This window comes from Thunnus albacares, chromosome 22 (assembly GCF_914725855.1).
Source record: "Thunnus albacares chromosome 22, fThuAlb1.1, whole genome shotgun sequence".
Taxonomy (NCBI): domain Eukaryota; kingdom Metazoa; phylum Chordata; class Actinopteri; order Scombriformes; family Scombridae; genus Thunnus; species Thunnus albacares.
Window position 1 is genome coordinate 9735792 of NC_058127.1, and position 14360 is coordinate 9750151.

The 14360-nt window shown below is 39.2% G+C and overlaps 1 protein-coding gene across 1 annotated transcript; it reads left to right on the top strand.

The window, feature by feature from the left end:
• The first annotated feature begins 2446 nt into the window (after positions 1-2446).
• LOC122973706 (kelch-like protein 33) lies at positions 2447-10967 on the top strand. The gene is made up of 7 exons (XM_044341415.1): positions 2447-2508; positions 3111-3900; positions 5156-5598; positions 6279-6521; positions 6680-6930; positions 8034-8204; positions 8548-10967. Exons 2-7 carry the CDS (start codon positions 3114-3116, stop codon positions 9068-9070), a joined length of 2418 nt encoding a protein of 805 aa, XP_044197350.1. The 5' UTR covers positions 2447-2508; positions 3111-3113; the 3' UTR covers positions 9071-10967.
• The last annotated feature ends 3393 nt before the right edge of the window (positions 10968-14360 follow it).

The window sequence follows — 14360 nt, forward strand, 5'->3', positions numbered from 1 at the left end:
ATGTGCGAATATCTTGTAAATGTATGTTTTTTCCAGTTAGACCAAGATATGCCAATGTTACTCTATTTTGTGCTCTGTTTTTAGTAGAATATACAGTATTATTCATACTGTGATACTGTAAAAAAAATAAAAAAATAAAAAAACCTCTTACTAACTCATGATAAAAGTCAGCATTTGGCTTCTATGAACATAAGATTCAGTATCACTGATCAGTCTTACTGTTGTTAGTTTTAACAGTGATAAACACTATTGAAACTCACAGCAAAAACCTAACAGTAATCCAATCATTATACACATTTTAATAAACCTTCTAATTATTCTGACATATAAAAACATTTAATTTTTATAATATTTAGTTATTTTAAAGCAGAAAGAAGTCTTAAGTACTTACACAGTTGCTTTCCAGATGAATAATTACCAACAGATGAAAAATGTCCCTTCTTTTATTTCACAGTGCAACTCTTGTCGAAATTTATACCTTTGATGAGGTAGGTGACATCCCCTCCCATCTTTCTCATCTCCGTCCCTCCCCCTTCCTCCCCCTCCCTCCCCCACACACACACGCACATACACACATCATCTTCTTATCTACACTGAAAAAAATTAAACATTAATTTGTCATTTTAGTTAATAATGTTGAAATAAAGCAGATCATTCAACTGATGACCAGCAAAATGTCTTTTGGTCTCAAAACAAACCTTGAAACGCATGCTTTGAATTGAAACTACCTGAAACCATCTTAACATGATTATCATTTTCATTTTCACATATTGTGTTACAAATATGAAGTCATAAACAATAACTATATATTCTCCAACTTATACTCAGATAACCTTTTTTTAAATTTTCTGTTCATATGATTTCTGGTAGCCAATCTCTGAGAAAAAAAAAAATCACACAACACAGGGTGTGTTGTCTTTCGGATTTTTGACAGCAGTAACAGCAGAGTTTGGAGTAAACAGAAGAACAAGCGGGTGATTGGTGTTAGCCTCAATAACTGATTTTAGAAAGGAAAAGTTACACCTACTGCATATATACTGCAAACTCAAAATACTACACATACCGCCCTTGATTTTAATGTGGTTTTCTGGGAAGAAGGCAGCAAAAATTCCACATAAATATTGTTCAGCACAAAAATATTACCAAGACAAAATATTAACAACAAAATAATTCCCTCTTTAGCTCTTCAACTCATGCAGTAAATTACATGTGAAGATGAACATTTCTGAAATGTTTTTGGATCATTATTCATTATTTATGCAAGGATATTTCTTCAATATATTAGATATTTTCAGTTGCTTATTCTGGCACTCCAGAGATCCTTGTAAATTATTATTGTGCCTATTTTTCCAAGAGAAATGTTTTTAATAGATTTTTTCATTTAAAAAGAACTTGTACATTTGTTATTCATTTTTAACACAACAGTAATTCTTGATGACTGTGTATATTTTCAGATGTTCTGAGATGATGCAACAGCTGAACTGAAAACTTTCTGCTGGCTGACTCAACCTACGTTTAGAAATGCTGACTGTACATGACCTAATAGTGTTTACTACGTCAGTAATTCACAAGAAGGAACTACAGATCCTCCTCTGCTTTCATAAGATACACACTAAAAATAGTATAAGGGCTAATCATTCTACTTACTCTGTTCTATTTCTTACCATTGCCAACTCTTCAGCATGGACTTTAGTCATTCTAAAAGACTACTTTTTTAGCCAAATGTCTTTCCAAAGACATGGAACAATGTCAATCAATATCTATTCAAAAACTAGCTAATAATTGTCTTATTTTAAACATGATGTGAGGACCAAACAATACCCAACAGATAGTGAGGGCACAATAAGTAGAATTTGGCTTCTTACATCCGCATTTACACACTCATTCACACAGACACACACACAGCTTTTACACTTTTAAATATATGACAGAAACTATTGTACAGTATGTTACAAATAGCCAAGTATGATTTACTTGTACTGTTTAGAAACAGCAGTAGTAACAGAGGGGTGTCTAGAAAGCTTGTGTTATTGTTGATGTTTACAGTCACACACTACAAAAAATATGAATTTTAATGAAGGATGTAATCCATTTTTATGCCTTTAAATTATAAAAACAATACTGTCCATAAACAAGAAAAGTATCTGCCAGTCTGGTGGGTGAAATTCCCTTGTCCTTAACTTGCTGTACTTTTTTGAAAACAGAACATCTTAAATTCAAGCCGACCACTCCTTTAATAACAAAATTTAATCTCTTTAATTTAAAATTTGCATCGAAAAAAGTGAACAGTCACACATTTTCCCTCGTGGTTTAAGAAACAGACTTCTTAGTCTGTAAACTGCCTGATTTCTTAAAGGTTTTAACTTCTTGCAGTGTATTCTTCATAGTGCCAGCACCCAGCTATAATTAAACCTGCTCCATTGCCTCCTGCACCCCACATGCTCACAATGCCATTGTGCCCTGGTCAAAGTCACTTGTTACACCCACACTGATAGAGGAAACGACAAGGTAGGTTTCTAAGCAGCGTCTTGTTCTAAAATGAGATATTAACCATTTGTAATAAAGTGAAGACTCCTCTTACAATAGTTAATTGAAAAGACTGTGTTCTGCTGCTGTATCCCATGTCTCCCAGAGATACTGGGTGTTTCAGAGATTCTTATTTTGAAAAACGGTTGTAACTTTCCATATATTAACCTCTGTGGAGTATAGGGATATGCACACAAACAGGATTGCTCAAGAGAGCGATGTTTGGGTATTGACACAGTCAACTCTCTCAGCATTGCTAAAGAGAGTGAGTGACTAACATGCTTGTGAGAGAGAATGACTAGGATGCTTGTAACCTCCTGTGAACTTGGGAGCGTCGCTCATACTGACATTGTTTATCGTTCATTTTGTGGGCGAGGTTACGTTTAGAAAGCACAAAAGACACCACAGGGGTCATAAGGGAAATCAATGTGTGTCTGAAAGTACATTAGTGCAATGACTACAGTATGTGACATTTCCAGGAAAGCAGCATTCACACTGTTCCTCCCTACTGTCCCTGTGCTTTCCTTGTCTTACTCATCTCTCCCATTTTGCTCTTCTGTTCTTGGTACAATGCACCTTGACAGGAAATGTCTGGACGTCTGCATCGTGACAAGCAGGTGGGTCAGGTCAGGAGCGTGTCTGTCCACAAAAGGACACTCCAGACTCAGGGAAAGACTGGAGACAAACAGCAAGAAAGAGAAGGAGTATCAGGAATTAGGAGAGAAAGAAGGGTAGACAGAAGGGATGGAGGTGAAGAAGGAAGGGTGGGAAACAGAAAAGATTCAGGTCCTGGTGGAAAAGGAAGACCAGGGACTCTCCTCCTAAACCAAAAATGTGACACAGACACAAAACTGAGGCATCATCCCCCCTTCCCCAAAGAAGACCTAGATCTCCTGCCTTGCATGCTCCCCTCACACTCCAAGTGTCTCTTCACTTGCCTACAGAGCCTTCGGGAGGAAGGACTGCTCCTAGACTGCACCTTTCCTCTCCAAAACAACTCCTTCGAAGCTCACAGACTTGTGCTAGCATCTGCCAGTCAAACACCAGACGCGTTTTTTGGTTTAAAACAAAAACCTGTGCTTGAAGTGGAGGAAATAGCCCCTTGTTTGACCCCAGTTGGGTTAAGGGCTGTTCTGGACTTTTCATACTGTGGAGATGTGGCCGTGGACTTGGGTAAAGACGGGATAATGGAGGAGGTGTTGAATGCTTGCAAATGCCTTGAGATGGAGCGGCTCATGTCAAAATGTACTTCAAAGGTTGCGACCTCTGCAGCTGAGGAAATAGAGAAAAGCCTGACTGTCATCAGGGACTTATGGGAAAGAGGAGTAGGGTGTGATGTCACTATACAAGCAGAGAATGGAGAGAAATACCCGGGTAAGAGGCAACAGTGTGTGATGTCACATCCTGGGTCATTTTGGGAGGCAATGAGAACAATATTGTTGGGCCTGTGTTTTGTTTTTATGTTTCCTATGGCCATTATTTCTGTTTTCTCCATATTCATTTTATAACCTGAGGCAATTGAATATTCAGATTTTTTTTTTTAAACAAAGACAGTATTGATTTTTCCAAAATAGTTAAATACCTCAAAAGATCGTCAGCAAATAAATTAAGTTTACCTATACTGACACCTTTTGAATTTTGCCCAACTCTGATTTCTAGAGCAAAAAGGAGTGGGAGAAGTGGGAAACCCTGTCTAGATCCCCTCTCCAATGTAACCTTTTGATAAATTATCGGTATAAATGTTTATAAAGCTGTAGGATATTTACATAATCATTTTACATCTATAATATTTCTTTAAGTCAATAATCTCACAGCATTTCTTGCACAATTTAGTATGGCAGACTTGTTGGATGGAGCTGGAGTTGAGAGGAACTACAGTAGGTGGAAAAAAATGTCAGTTTAAAGGAAAATGTCTCCTTCAGATGCTCTTATCACCAATCCATGTTGCTAAATGCTCTCCATGTTGAGTTATTTTGACAAGCTAGTATCAAATTTTTGTTTGGTGCACCATTATCACGTAAACCTCTCACGTACTTCCACCTAATTTAGAGATTTTGTACATTTCCCTGTAACCCTTTCCCAGAATAGGTTGTAAACTTGTTGCTATCAGCTGTTAGCTATGCAGGTAGGAGGAGAAAGTTACAGTGATTACAACAAGCGAGTGAGTTTTTTCATACTTATGAATAGTGAGTCACCCTTTTACGCAAATGTATACAATGGATGTTTCAAGTTAGGCTGCAAACCTGTGTACTATTATTCCTCCATGACACATGGTAACTCATGGTATGCTGTTGCAAGTGCAGAAAACATCCGGTTATACAGTAGAATTATGTCAGAAATAGATAAGAGAAAAGTGTCATCGCATCTGCAGATTGAGATATGCTGATGATTAAGTTGTAAATGCATGTTTCAGAGGGCTGTCATTGGGTGTTGTCATAGTCTGTGGTTTGGTCCAGCCCTGAAGAAAGACTTAGTAGACATTTCAGATCATCAGTCATTTATTGAGGAGTTTTGGTGAGGAAGCCTTGTATCTGCTTGCTCGTGGCTCTACTTTTCCCTAATTTTCTACACTTTTATTCTCTCTCTCTACTTGTATATCCCTCTTTTATTCTCCCTCCACTTCTTTTAGCACACCGTGTGGTGCTAGCCGCAGGTGGGGACTATTTCCGGGCACTGCTCTGTGGAGGGTTACGGGAATCCAGTGAGGACGTTGTGTGCCTGCGAGGCGTCTCATCCTGGGTCATTGAATCCATACTCGGCTTCATCTACACAGGTCAGCTCAGACTTGGCTGGAGGCAGATTTGGGAGCTTACAGATGCACTGCTGCAGTTCCAGCTACAGGATGCACTCTCTCTGTGCATCGACTTCCTGCGGGACAGAATGGATGAAAGCACCTGTCTGGACGTGCTGGTGCTGGCTGAGACCTATGGGCTGGTACAGTTGCGGCAGGCTGCAGAGGAGTACATCCTAGCCCACTTCCAATGCATCTCTGCTGGAGAGAAGTTCAAGGATGTCCCCTATCCCCTTCTGGACAGGCTGCTTGAGAAGGACTCGCTGTGTGTAGACAGTGAGGTAAATACTGTTTTTTCTTTTATTTTACTAATGATGGTCAAAAAACAGCAGCATAACCATAAAGTCTAAATGTTTTAAGAAAAAAAAGAAAACATGTTAAACTAACCCCCCAGGCCACAAGAATGTGCTCTTATAGGCCTACAATTTATGCAACATTACCACTATCTATAGTTTTGCAGATAAGAGAAAAACAACCAACCAACCAACTTTCAATGGGAATCTGAGTCACATAGTGAGTATGTACTTAGAAATGTATGACCAGTCCAGCTTCTGAAATGGGATTAGCCTGTCTCCTTTTTTCATTTCATATCATTGCAAACTGAATATTTATTGAATTTCTGAGTGTTTTTCAGACAAAGTAAGCAATTTGAAGGGATCACTTTGGACTTTCCTCATTTGTAGTGGGCATTTGTCATTTTTTGACATGTTACAGACATTTTGCACTTTTTACTAACCACTTTAATTAGGGCCTTGAAAATTGTCATAAATTTGTAGATTTGACAAAAAAAGACTTATAAATCAACAAGATTGTCAATTGCTGAACAAGTTTTACCAGTACCATGGCTTATCCTGCCAATTTTGAAACCTTGAATGTCAACAAAGAAGACAAAAATTCTGATGTGTGAACCTTGTAAATTGAAATGAATTTCTCTTCTTCTTTTTTTCCCCTTCATTCTTAGATTGTGGTGTTCAATGCAGTAGTGAGCTGGGTGGAGGACAACCCCAAAGAAAGACTCCCATTTCTGCCAGGCCTGCTCTTCCTAGTTCGTCTCCCCCTCCTCAGCAACTCGGAGCTCCAGAAGGCCCTGAGCTGTAGCCTTCTTCGCAGGAGCCCTGGGGCCAAAGAAACACTAGAGGCTATTCGAAGCCTCCTAAACGGCGATTACAGAGGGCCTGATTGCCGACCTCGCACCCCAAACTACGTACTCATTATAATAACCTTACAGTTTAACATTGTTTTTATTGTATTATTGTATTTCTAGGTTGATAAAAACACATCAAAATACAGTTTAATTAGAAATAGAAATATAGTAGAGTAAATACTCTACTATCTCTCATCCCTGCTTCTGTCCTGTTTGAGGTTCTGGTTCTGGTCGGCGGTGACACAGTCGATGATGAATTCATGAGGAGGGTTCCCAACCAGACATTGTGGTATGTTCACCAGCTCCACCATGGACCCGGTCTAATTAGAAGCATAGAGTGGAAGCCATTGGCCAAGCTCCCTGAACCAGCTCGATTCAGACACTCTGTCTGCCTCCTCAAGGACAAACTATACATCCTGGGAGGACGCATGTACTATGGATCACTGGACATCCTCAAGTGTGCTTTGAGGTAGGGTTGGGAGCACTTCATAGAGGCCAGAAATTCAGCTACTGGTGTTTGATATTTTGTGCAAATGTTCAATACCGTTAAATTTGAGCAAAAAAACCCTAAAAAGACACTTTACACTACCAATTCAGCACCAAACAACAAACAAACACAGGTAACGACTAGCTGGTGAACATGGAGCATTTAGCAGCTAAATGGCCATATATTTCCCTCAGGAGTTGGTAGAGAGCAAAAACAGAGCTGAAAGAGTGAACATTGGACTTACAGAAGAAACACAACTCTAAATGAATATTGATATTGCTACATAACTGCTGGATATGTATATAAACAACAGTTTGCTGTCAACTTGTTTCTGCTGCCCCCTAATGGCCAAAAAAATCAGTTTTTGCAGGCAATGCAGGTTTAATTTTATAGGTAAAAATATGGATGGCAAAGTTCCAATTTATCATTTAAACCTGTGCTTTTCCTATTGTGACATGTCTCACATGAAAAGGCCTATGCAGCCTTTCAGATTGTCTCGATATGACACATCCCAATGTTGCTCTCCTGGTGATCCCTTGGTGTTTTGCATCAGTAGCTAAATATGCCCCCATGTGTGATATCAGTACTGATCCCACAGTCTCTTCATGCCCCATATCCAAAAATAGCCTTCCAGCTCTGTTTTTGTTTTGAAAGGACAGTTCACAGTTTAAATACTTGACATTTGGGGGCACTGTTGGACTCTATAACAAATACAGAGATTAATCAAACATCACTATCTTGCCACTGCCACCCTATCCACAGTTGCTCTAAAACAGTCTGGAAGAGGTGCAATGAAAGTTGACATTTTTAACATGCTATTTTTCCTCATAAACTTATATTCTTCAGTATCAGTTCTTTTACCTATTAAGTAATTTGTTCTGAATGTATAAATATATAACTTGTCTAATAGCTGCCTTGTTCAGCCAACAGCAAAGCCACTTCTCAACATGCTGAACATGTGATATAGTTTTAGCTATTTCCTTATAAAATATTTCTCTAAGAAATCCAACATAAACTAATCAAAAATAAATAAAGGTCATTTTTTTAAAAAAAAATTTAAGCATCTACTCTATCCCTCTCTCTAGGTTTGACCTGACCGAATGTAAATGGGAACGACTGCCTGACATGCTGTGTCAAAGGGACTACTTTTCTGCTGTGTGTCTAGAAGGGAAGGTCTTTGCCCTGGGTGGTAACCGTGACGACAGCCAATACCTGGATGCCGTGGAGTACTACACTCCCGAGGAAAATGCCTGGAGGTATAGTGTTACTTTCACTACAAAATGTTAAGAAGCAAGTTACTTGATTTTAACCTGAGGCTAGTTTCCAAACATAAAATAACTGGAGCTGAATTACATGGAAGCATGATGACAGACTGTGTGCAAGAATTTTCCATTTGACATAACATTTGAAAAACATATTTTCAAAACCATGAAAAAAGTTCTATCTCACTTTACAGCCACTTGAGGAGAATTTTGAGGGTAACATGTAGGTCATAGAAAGTTTCGAGGGTCATAAAACTAAACAGTAAGGTGTAATTTATCACTTTGTTCTGATAGGCACCCTCACCCAGCTGGTAACTTTGTGTCCTCTCCCCTGCAGGCGGGCTCACTCTCTGGACACAGCTATCTGCGGCCATGCTGCAGCCGTACTGGATGGGCAGATCTATATTTCGGGGGGCTGCGACCTTCATCAGCGCTGCCTCCCCACTATGTGGCACTACCACCCTTCCCGTGGCTGTTCTCCCAGAGCACCCATGACTGCAGGAGCGGGACGGGCAGGTCATGTCATGTTAGCCTTGGGGAGGGGGTTGGTCGTAGCCGGAGGGCTGCAGCCTCTCTGGATCGGTTTTGGAGACCAACTCCTCTGTGAGCTGTACAACCCCCAACACGACTCCTGGTCCTCCATCCCCGCCCTGCCTCGGCCTCATCTGTCACCAGGGGCTACTGTACTTGATGGCCGGTTGTATGTTGTAGGAGGGTCTTCAGCAGACACAGCAAGGGATACCAAGTGGGTGCATCGCTATGACCCCAAGGAGAAGTGCTGGGAAAAACTTGGGGCTATGCCACACCCATATACAGATCTAGCAGCTTGTACCCTGCCACTTCTTCACCTGACTGATTAAAAATTAAAGTCTTTAACTGAAGGAAAGCCAAGGAACTTTGCCAATATTTGAAGGCAGTATTTTAAATTTTTGTGGAAGGTGCAATAGTACTATAGTGCAAAAAGATCCCACGCTGATCATATTTGGCACATCAGAGATACTGAACACACTGAAGGTACCTAAGCGACAGTTTAAGTCCAAATAGCAGTGGAGTCTGAGTCAAGATCTGGCCCAAACGGACTCAAGGCCAAGACAAAAACACAAAACAGTACCCATTTCCACTTGTTCATACTGTTGTCTTTCTGTGATATAACTTCAATCACTCAGATGCAGTCTTTTGTGTTTAGGAATGTGAGTTTAATCAGTTACTGTGTATGCTGAGCAGAAATCAATAGTTTTAACTCTGAGGGGGAAAGGTTCGTTTTATTGAGGTGTTTATGTTAAATTGTCTGAACGTTGCATGATTACTTTTTTAACACATTTTTGCATGAAACTGCACATCTAAAACGAGGATGCTTGGCTGTTAAATGGCAAAAAATGGAAAATAAGCAGTACTTGTACTTGTAAGTGACAATGCAGAACAAGTGCATGTGATATTAAAGAAAATAATTTTGCAGCTCTCCGGGTGACAGTGGACGTGCCTCTCTAGTGTGTGTGGGAAACAATGGGTAGAAAAGGAGAAAAAACATGGGTACTACAGCCCAAATGGCCGTTTATAGCAGAAAAAACTACTCCAGAGTTGGAAATGATCTGAAACACCATTATTATAGCTTTGGCCAAATGACATGTACAGTAAAGGATCCTTCACTTTAAAATAATCAGGTTTTCTAGAGAGAATAGATTCAAAGAATTCAGAATATTTTGTCCCCCTTCATTGCTTATCTGTAATAAATCCAAAACAATTCCAATGATAACTCACTTTTGGGTGCCCTGGTGGCCTAGTGGTTAATACGTCATCCATGGAGCTTTGTGAAATGTTCTTTCTCACGTCTCTCTTCCAAAATTTGCTATTATTTTTCTAATGTCAGCTACTAAAAATACTCTCACTCTCTACCAGACACCGCAGAAAGGAAACTCCGCAGACTATACAAATTAAGGTCAATTTACTCATCATGGGAAGGACTGCTACTTACTATGTGAAGACAATTGTATAATGTCTTCTGTGGGTCTTCTTAAGTCTGAAAAATTGATTTTAAATATTGAAATATCTAATAATAATCCCCTGCTGCTTTGGTTGGTCTCATTCAGTCGGTCTGTCAGTCAAAATGTCAGGATTTATCATGTTTTATGTGAGCAGCCCGCTTTGAGAAAAGGACGACAAGAAGTTCTGCACACAAGTCAGCAGGTCCTCCAGTACGCCCACCAGACTGATGTGGACCATTGGCTGTACTGATTAAATTAAAATTAGCTTTTATTTTAATTTATCATATTAATAATGTGTTGTGATTGAGTTTATTCTGTCTTGTACACAGAGTTTTGTCTGTCATTTATTCTGGACTACATGTTCAAAGTCAACTAACAGTTTGTGCAAAACCTCAAAAAATTTCAGTGAAATAACTTCTCATTATTTGACTCAACTTCTTCAATCCAAGGTGATGTTAAATGAGGTCACAAAACCACAATGATGCATGTCTTGCATTGCACAACAGTTTTGTCCTATATAGATGCCGTTCAATGTTCCACTCTCACAAACAGCTTCCTGTGATAGAAATCTAATACAGCTAGAGTGGATATGTGTGCTGCACAGATGGCTGGCAAGATAATATGATAAGATAGAATAAGACTTTATTGATCCATCAGAGGGGAAATTTGTGTGTTACAGCAATGCAGGAGACAAGGAAATAGATAAGAATAATAAAATGAACAACAGTCTTGAATGTTGATCCCTTTCTTTTCATTAAAGGCTTTTTTCCGCTGACTGCTCATTGTCTCTTTATCTTTTTGCATTTCCCTTTCTATTAGAAATAGATTTCTTTGAAAGGACAATGCTCTACAGTGAGTGATCCACGAGGTAGCTTTTTGACCCAGGGGCTTACACATTTTAAAAGTGTATTTAATGACTGAGTGCTCTATTTCTGGGACTGAAGGAAATGCTCCACTTCTGCAAGCTCTACATATTAAGTTTCGTTATGTTTTGTTTTCTTCTTTCATGTGAGTCAAACTGGTATTGAACCTGATGGTGACCTAACTGTTGTGCTTTATCTCCTGAGACACATTGGGTTATTAAATCAGCAACGAGGGAGAGACAGAGAAAGAGAGAAAAAGCAAATAAAGCAGAAATTGAAATCGGCAGACACCACTGTCAGTCAGTGACTATTCAAACACATGTTTTATGAAAAAATCTTCACCATTTATTTATTCTTTTAGAAGAATTTCCTGTCCAGTTGCTCTTTCCTTCATGTGAAGACTTTGTCTTTTCATTCTCCTTCATGCCATAATTTGACATGTTATTACAAACAGAATATAATTCAGTATTAATTCAAAAGGTGGGTCAAATGGCAAAATAGTGGCTAAGAAACAGATGGGCGCTTATTGGAGCCAAAGATGTTGGAGGCAAAAAAAAAAAAAACAACATCACATTGGGGGATTTAATCATCTACTAAGGTTTAATGAGGATAACTTTATAAAAATGTTGTTTCCCATACCTGATTTTTCAGTTTATGCATAGTATATGTACAGTTCAAGTATATTTTGAAGAGGATTGTAGGTGGACTTTGCTAATGTTATGTATATAACTTTCTATTTTTTTGTTCTTGGGTGCTAGAATGCAGGAACATATATTTTTGTTGTTTGCAACAGTGGATTGTGCTGTAAAGGTGGTTTTATTGCACAGGTGCAATAATGCTCTAAAAATGTGTTGCTAAGATGTAGAGGAATCTGCAAATAAGTTCAGATTGAAACATTTAAACATTTAATGTATAATGTGTACATTTAGATAGCAAGTAATAAGCTGTGTGTCACAGTTTGGAACCTTTTGGATGTCCTGTGCCACTTTTACAATGTTTAAAAAAAAATCACAAACCTGAGTGGCAGTTAATTTTCATCAGCATTTATCTATTTATTTATTTACTGCTGCTGCTTGTCTCCCTGGCTAGACTCTGCATGCCAAAAGATCTGTGCTCTACACACACACACTTAATTATTTGTTCAAATATATGAAAATTACTAGGGCACATACACTGATTTAGTGCGACCTTTATCCCTGTCTTTCTTTGCTGAGCTGCATGATCTCTGGTGTTTATTTGGAGATTTTCTGTTTGACACATCACACCTCTGAATGGTCTGTTGTCGTTCAGCTGCATGTGTGACTCAAAATTGGCTTCATATGCAAGAATAACTGTTCGCACATATATGTGGTTCCAAATGCTGAGATCAATGCAAACGCCACCTTCTTTAGACAGTCAAATTTCTTTGGCAAGCTTTCCCAACAGGCCAGAATTGAGGCCCCTTGATCGATGTCGGCAGTTTCCAGTGTTTTGCACAGCTGTGTGAATTTAGATGCCCACAGCAAGGATGCATTGAGTTCTATCTGCTACATTTCAAACGCCTCAATCCCTGTCTACTGAAAGAAGGACATGATGTTCTTCTTCAAGTGCTCTCGGTTTATCAAAAAAGAAAAGAATGGGCTGTTTTGCTGGAAGTCCTGGAAATCTGGCACAGGACTCTGACTCCAGCTCGCACATGTACATGCTGTCGTCATCCCAGTTGATGGGTTGATGCCCTTACAGCTCGTTCAAGTGCTTGGGGTAACGAAAGGTTTCACTTTGAATGTCCTGTGATTAGACTTCAGTCTTCACCACAAATGCCATCCATGCGTCAAACACAGCCAGCACTTTGCACTTCGCAGCTATACGTTGAACTTGTGATATCCGTTAAGAACATGAGTTTCACAAGCCATTTCTCATCATCGAGCTCAGGGTTGTCTCGCTCCTTCACAATAAGAAAGGCTTTGATTGCATCAAAGCACTCTACAAACCGTTCAAACCTTATTGCCACACATCCACCTAACACTGCAATGGAGTGGCAAATACTGTCCATCTCCTCCAGCAGAGATCTGAACTGACGGTGTGTCAAAGAGGAGCAAACAAACAGTATAGTTAACTATTTTCACCACTTTAGCCATCATGCTATTAAGATCAGTCTTTGAAATTGTTGCACACAAATTTTCCTGGTGAATAATGCAATGAAACCTCATCACAGGATGATTTTCAATCATAATCACATATCCCTTCTGCTTCCCTGCCATGGCGGGGGGCTCCACCGGTGGTAACAGCAAATATTTTCTAGATATCAACTCCTCTCTCTTCAAAATGCTCATGTTTTCACCACATCTTTCCCTTAAGTGGTACCATGCTTTAAACAACAAGTTCCTCATGTGTCTCTCCTTTGTCGCAATCCACTGCTAAACGTCAAGAGCTACACTGAATTCTGATGCATCTTGCAATGCAAGAGTTTGCTGGTGCCTTACATTTTCAGCCATGTCGGTAATGTGCCTCTCTACAGTTCTCGCAGAAACTGGCGTTTCTTTGATCCTGTTGATGATTGTGTCTTTGTTTGGTAACCCATCCAATATGATCTCCGAACTGGTGAGGAAAGCCTCCTGTATATATGCTCCATCAGAGAATGGCTTCCCGTGTTTAGCAATGCACTGCATGACTTTACAGTTGCCCTCTGTAGTTTGGTTTTTGCGGTCACATAGAGTTGTAAACACATTGCTTTGCTTACCATACTGGGCCACTACCCTCTTAACTGATTCAGCTTATCAGCCTTATCTTTGAGGTTTTTCTCCTTTGTTTCAAAATTACATTTTCACAGCAGAGAGTGCACACAGCTTGGCCCTTTAGTGAAATAAATCTGATTTTATTTGTCCAAGATGGTTGAAAGAGGCGAGTATTAGGCAACCTATTTTGTTTTGTTGTTTTTTTTTGCTTCAGCCATCGTCAGTTGTTCTTGAAATGAAGCAAAAAAGAAAGCTAGCTAGCTGTTTTTACTACTATTTTAGTATTATTTTAAATCAGATTGTTCATGTGTGTTCACCATTTGACTATATTTTCTATTGAGAAATGTTTTGTTTTTTTTAAAATGTTTTTTATAAAAAAAAAAAAAACTGTATATTTAAAAAATATTTTTATTGAACTGTTCTGCGTGCCTGTGTTTGTGGCCTCATGTGCCACCGTGGGCATGCGTGCCATAGGTTGCAGCCCCTGGATTTCAAATAAGTTTTCATTCAGTGTTTTCCCCACCTCCCATGGACCTGTGAGTACATTGGGTTTCAAAAGAAAAGTGGAGTCAAAACTAAGATACTTTGCAG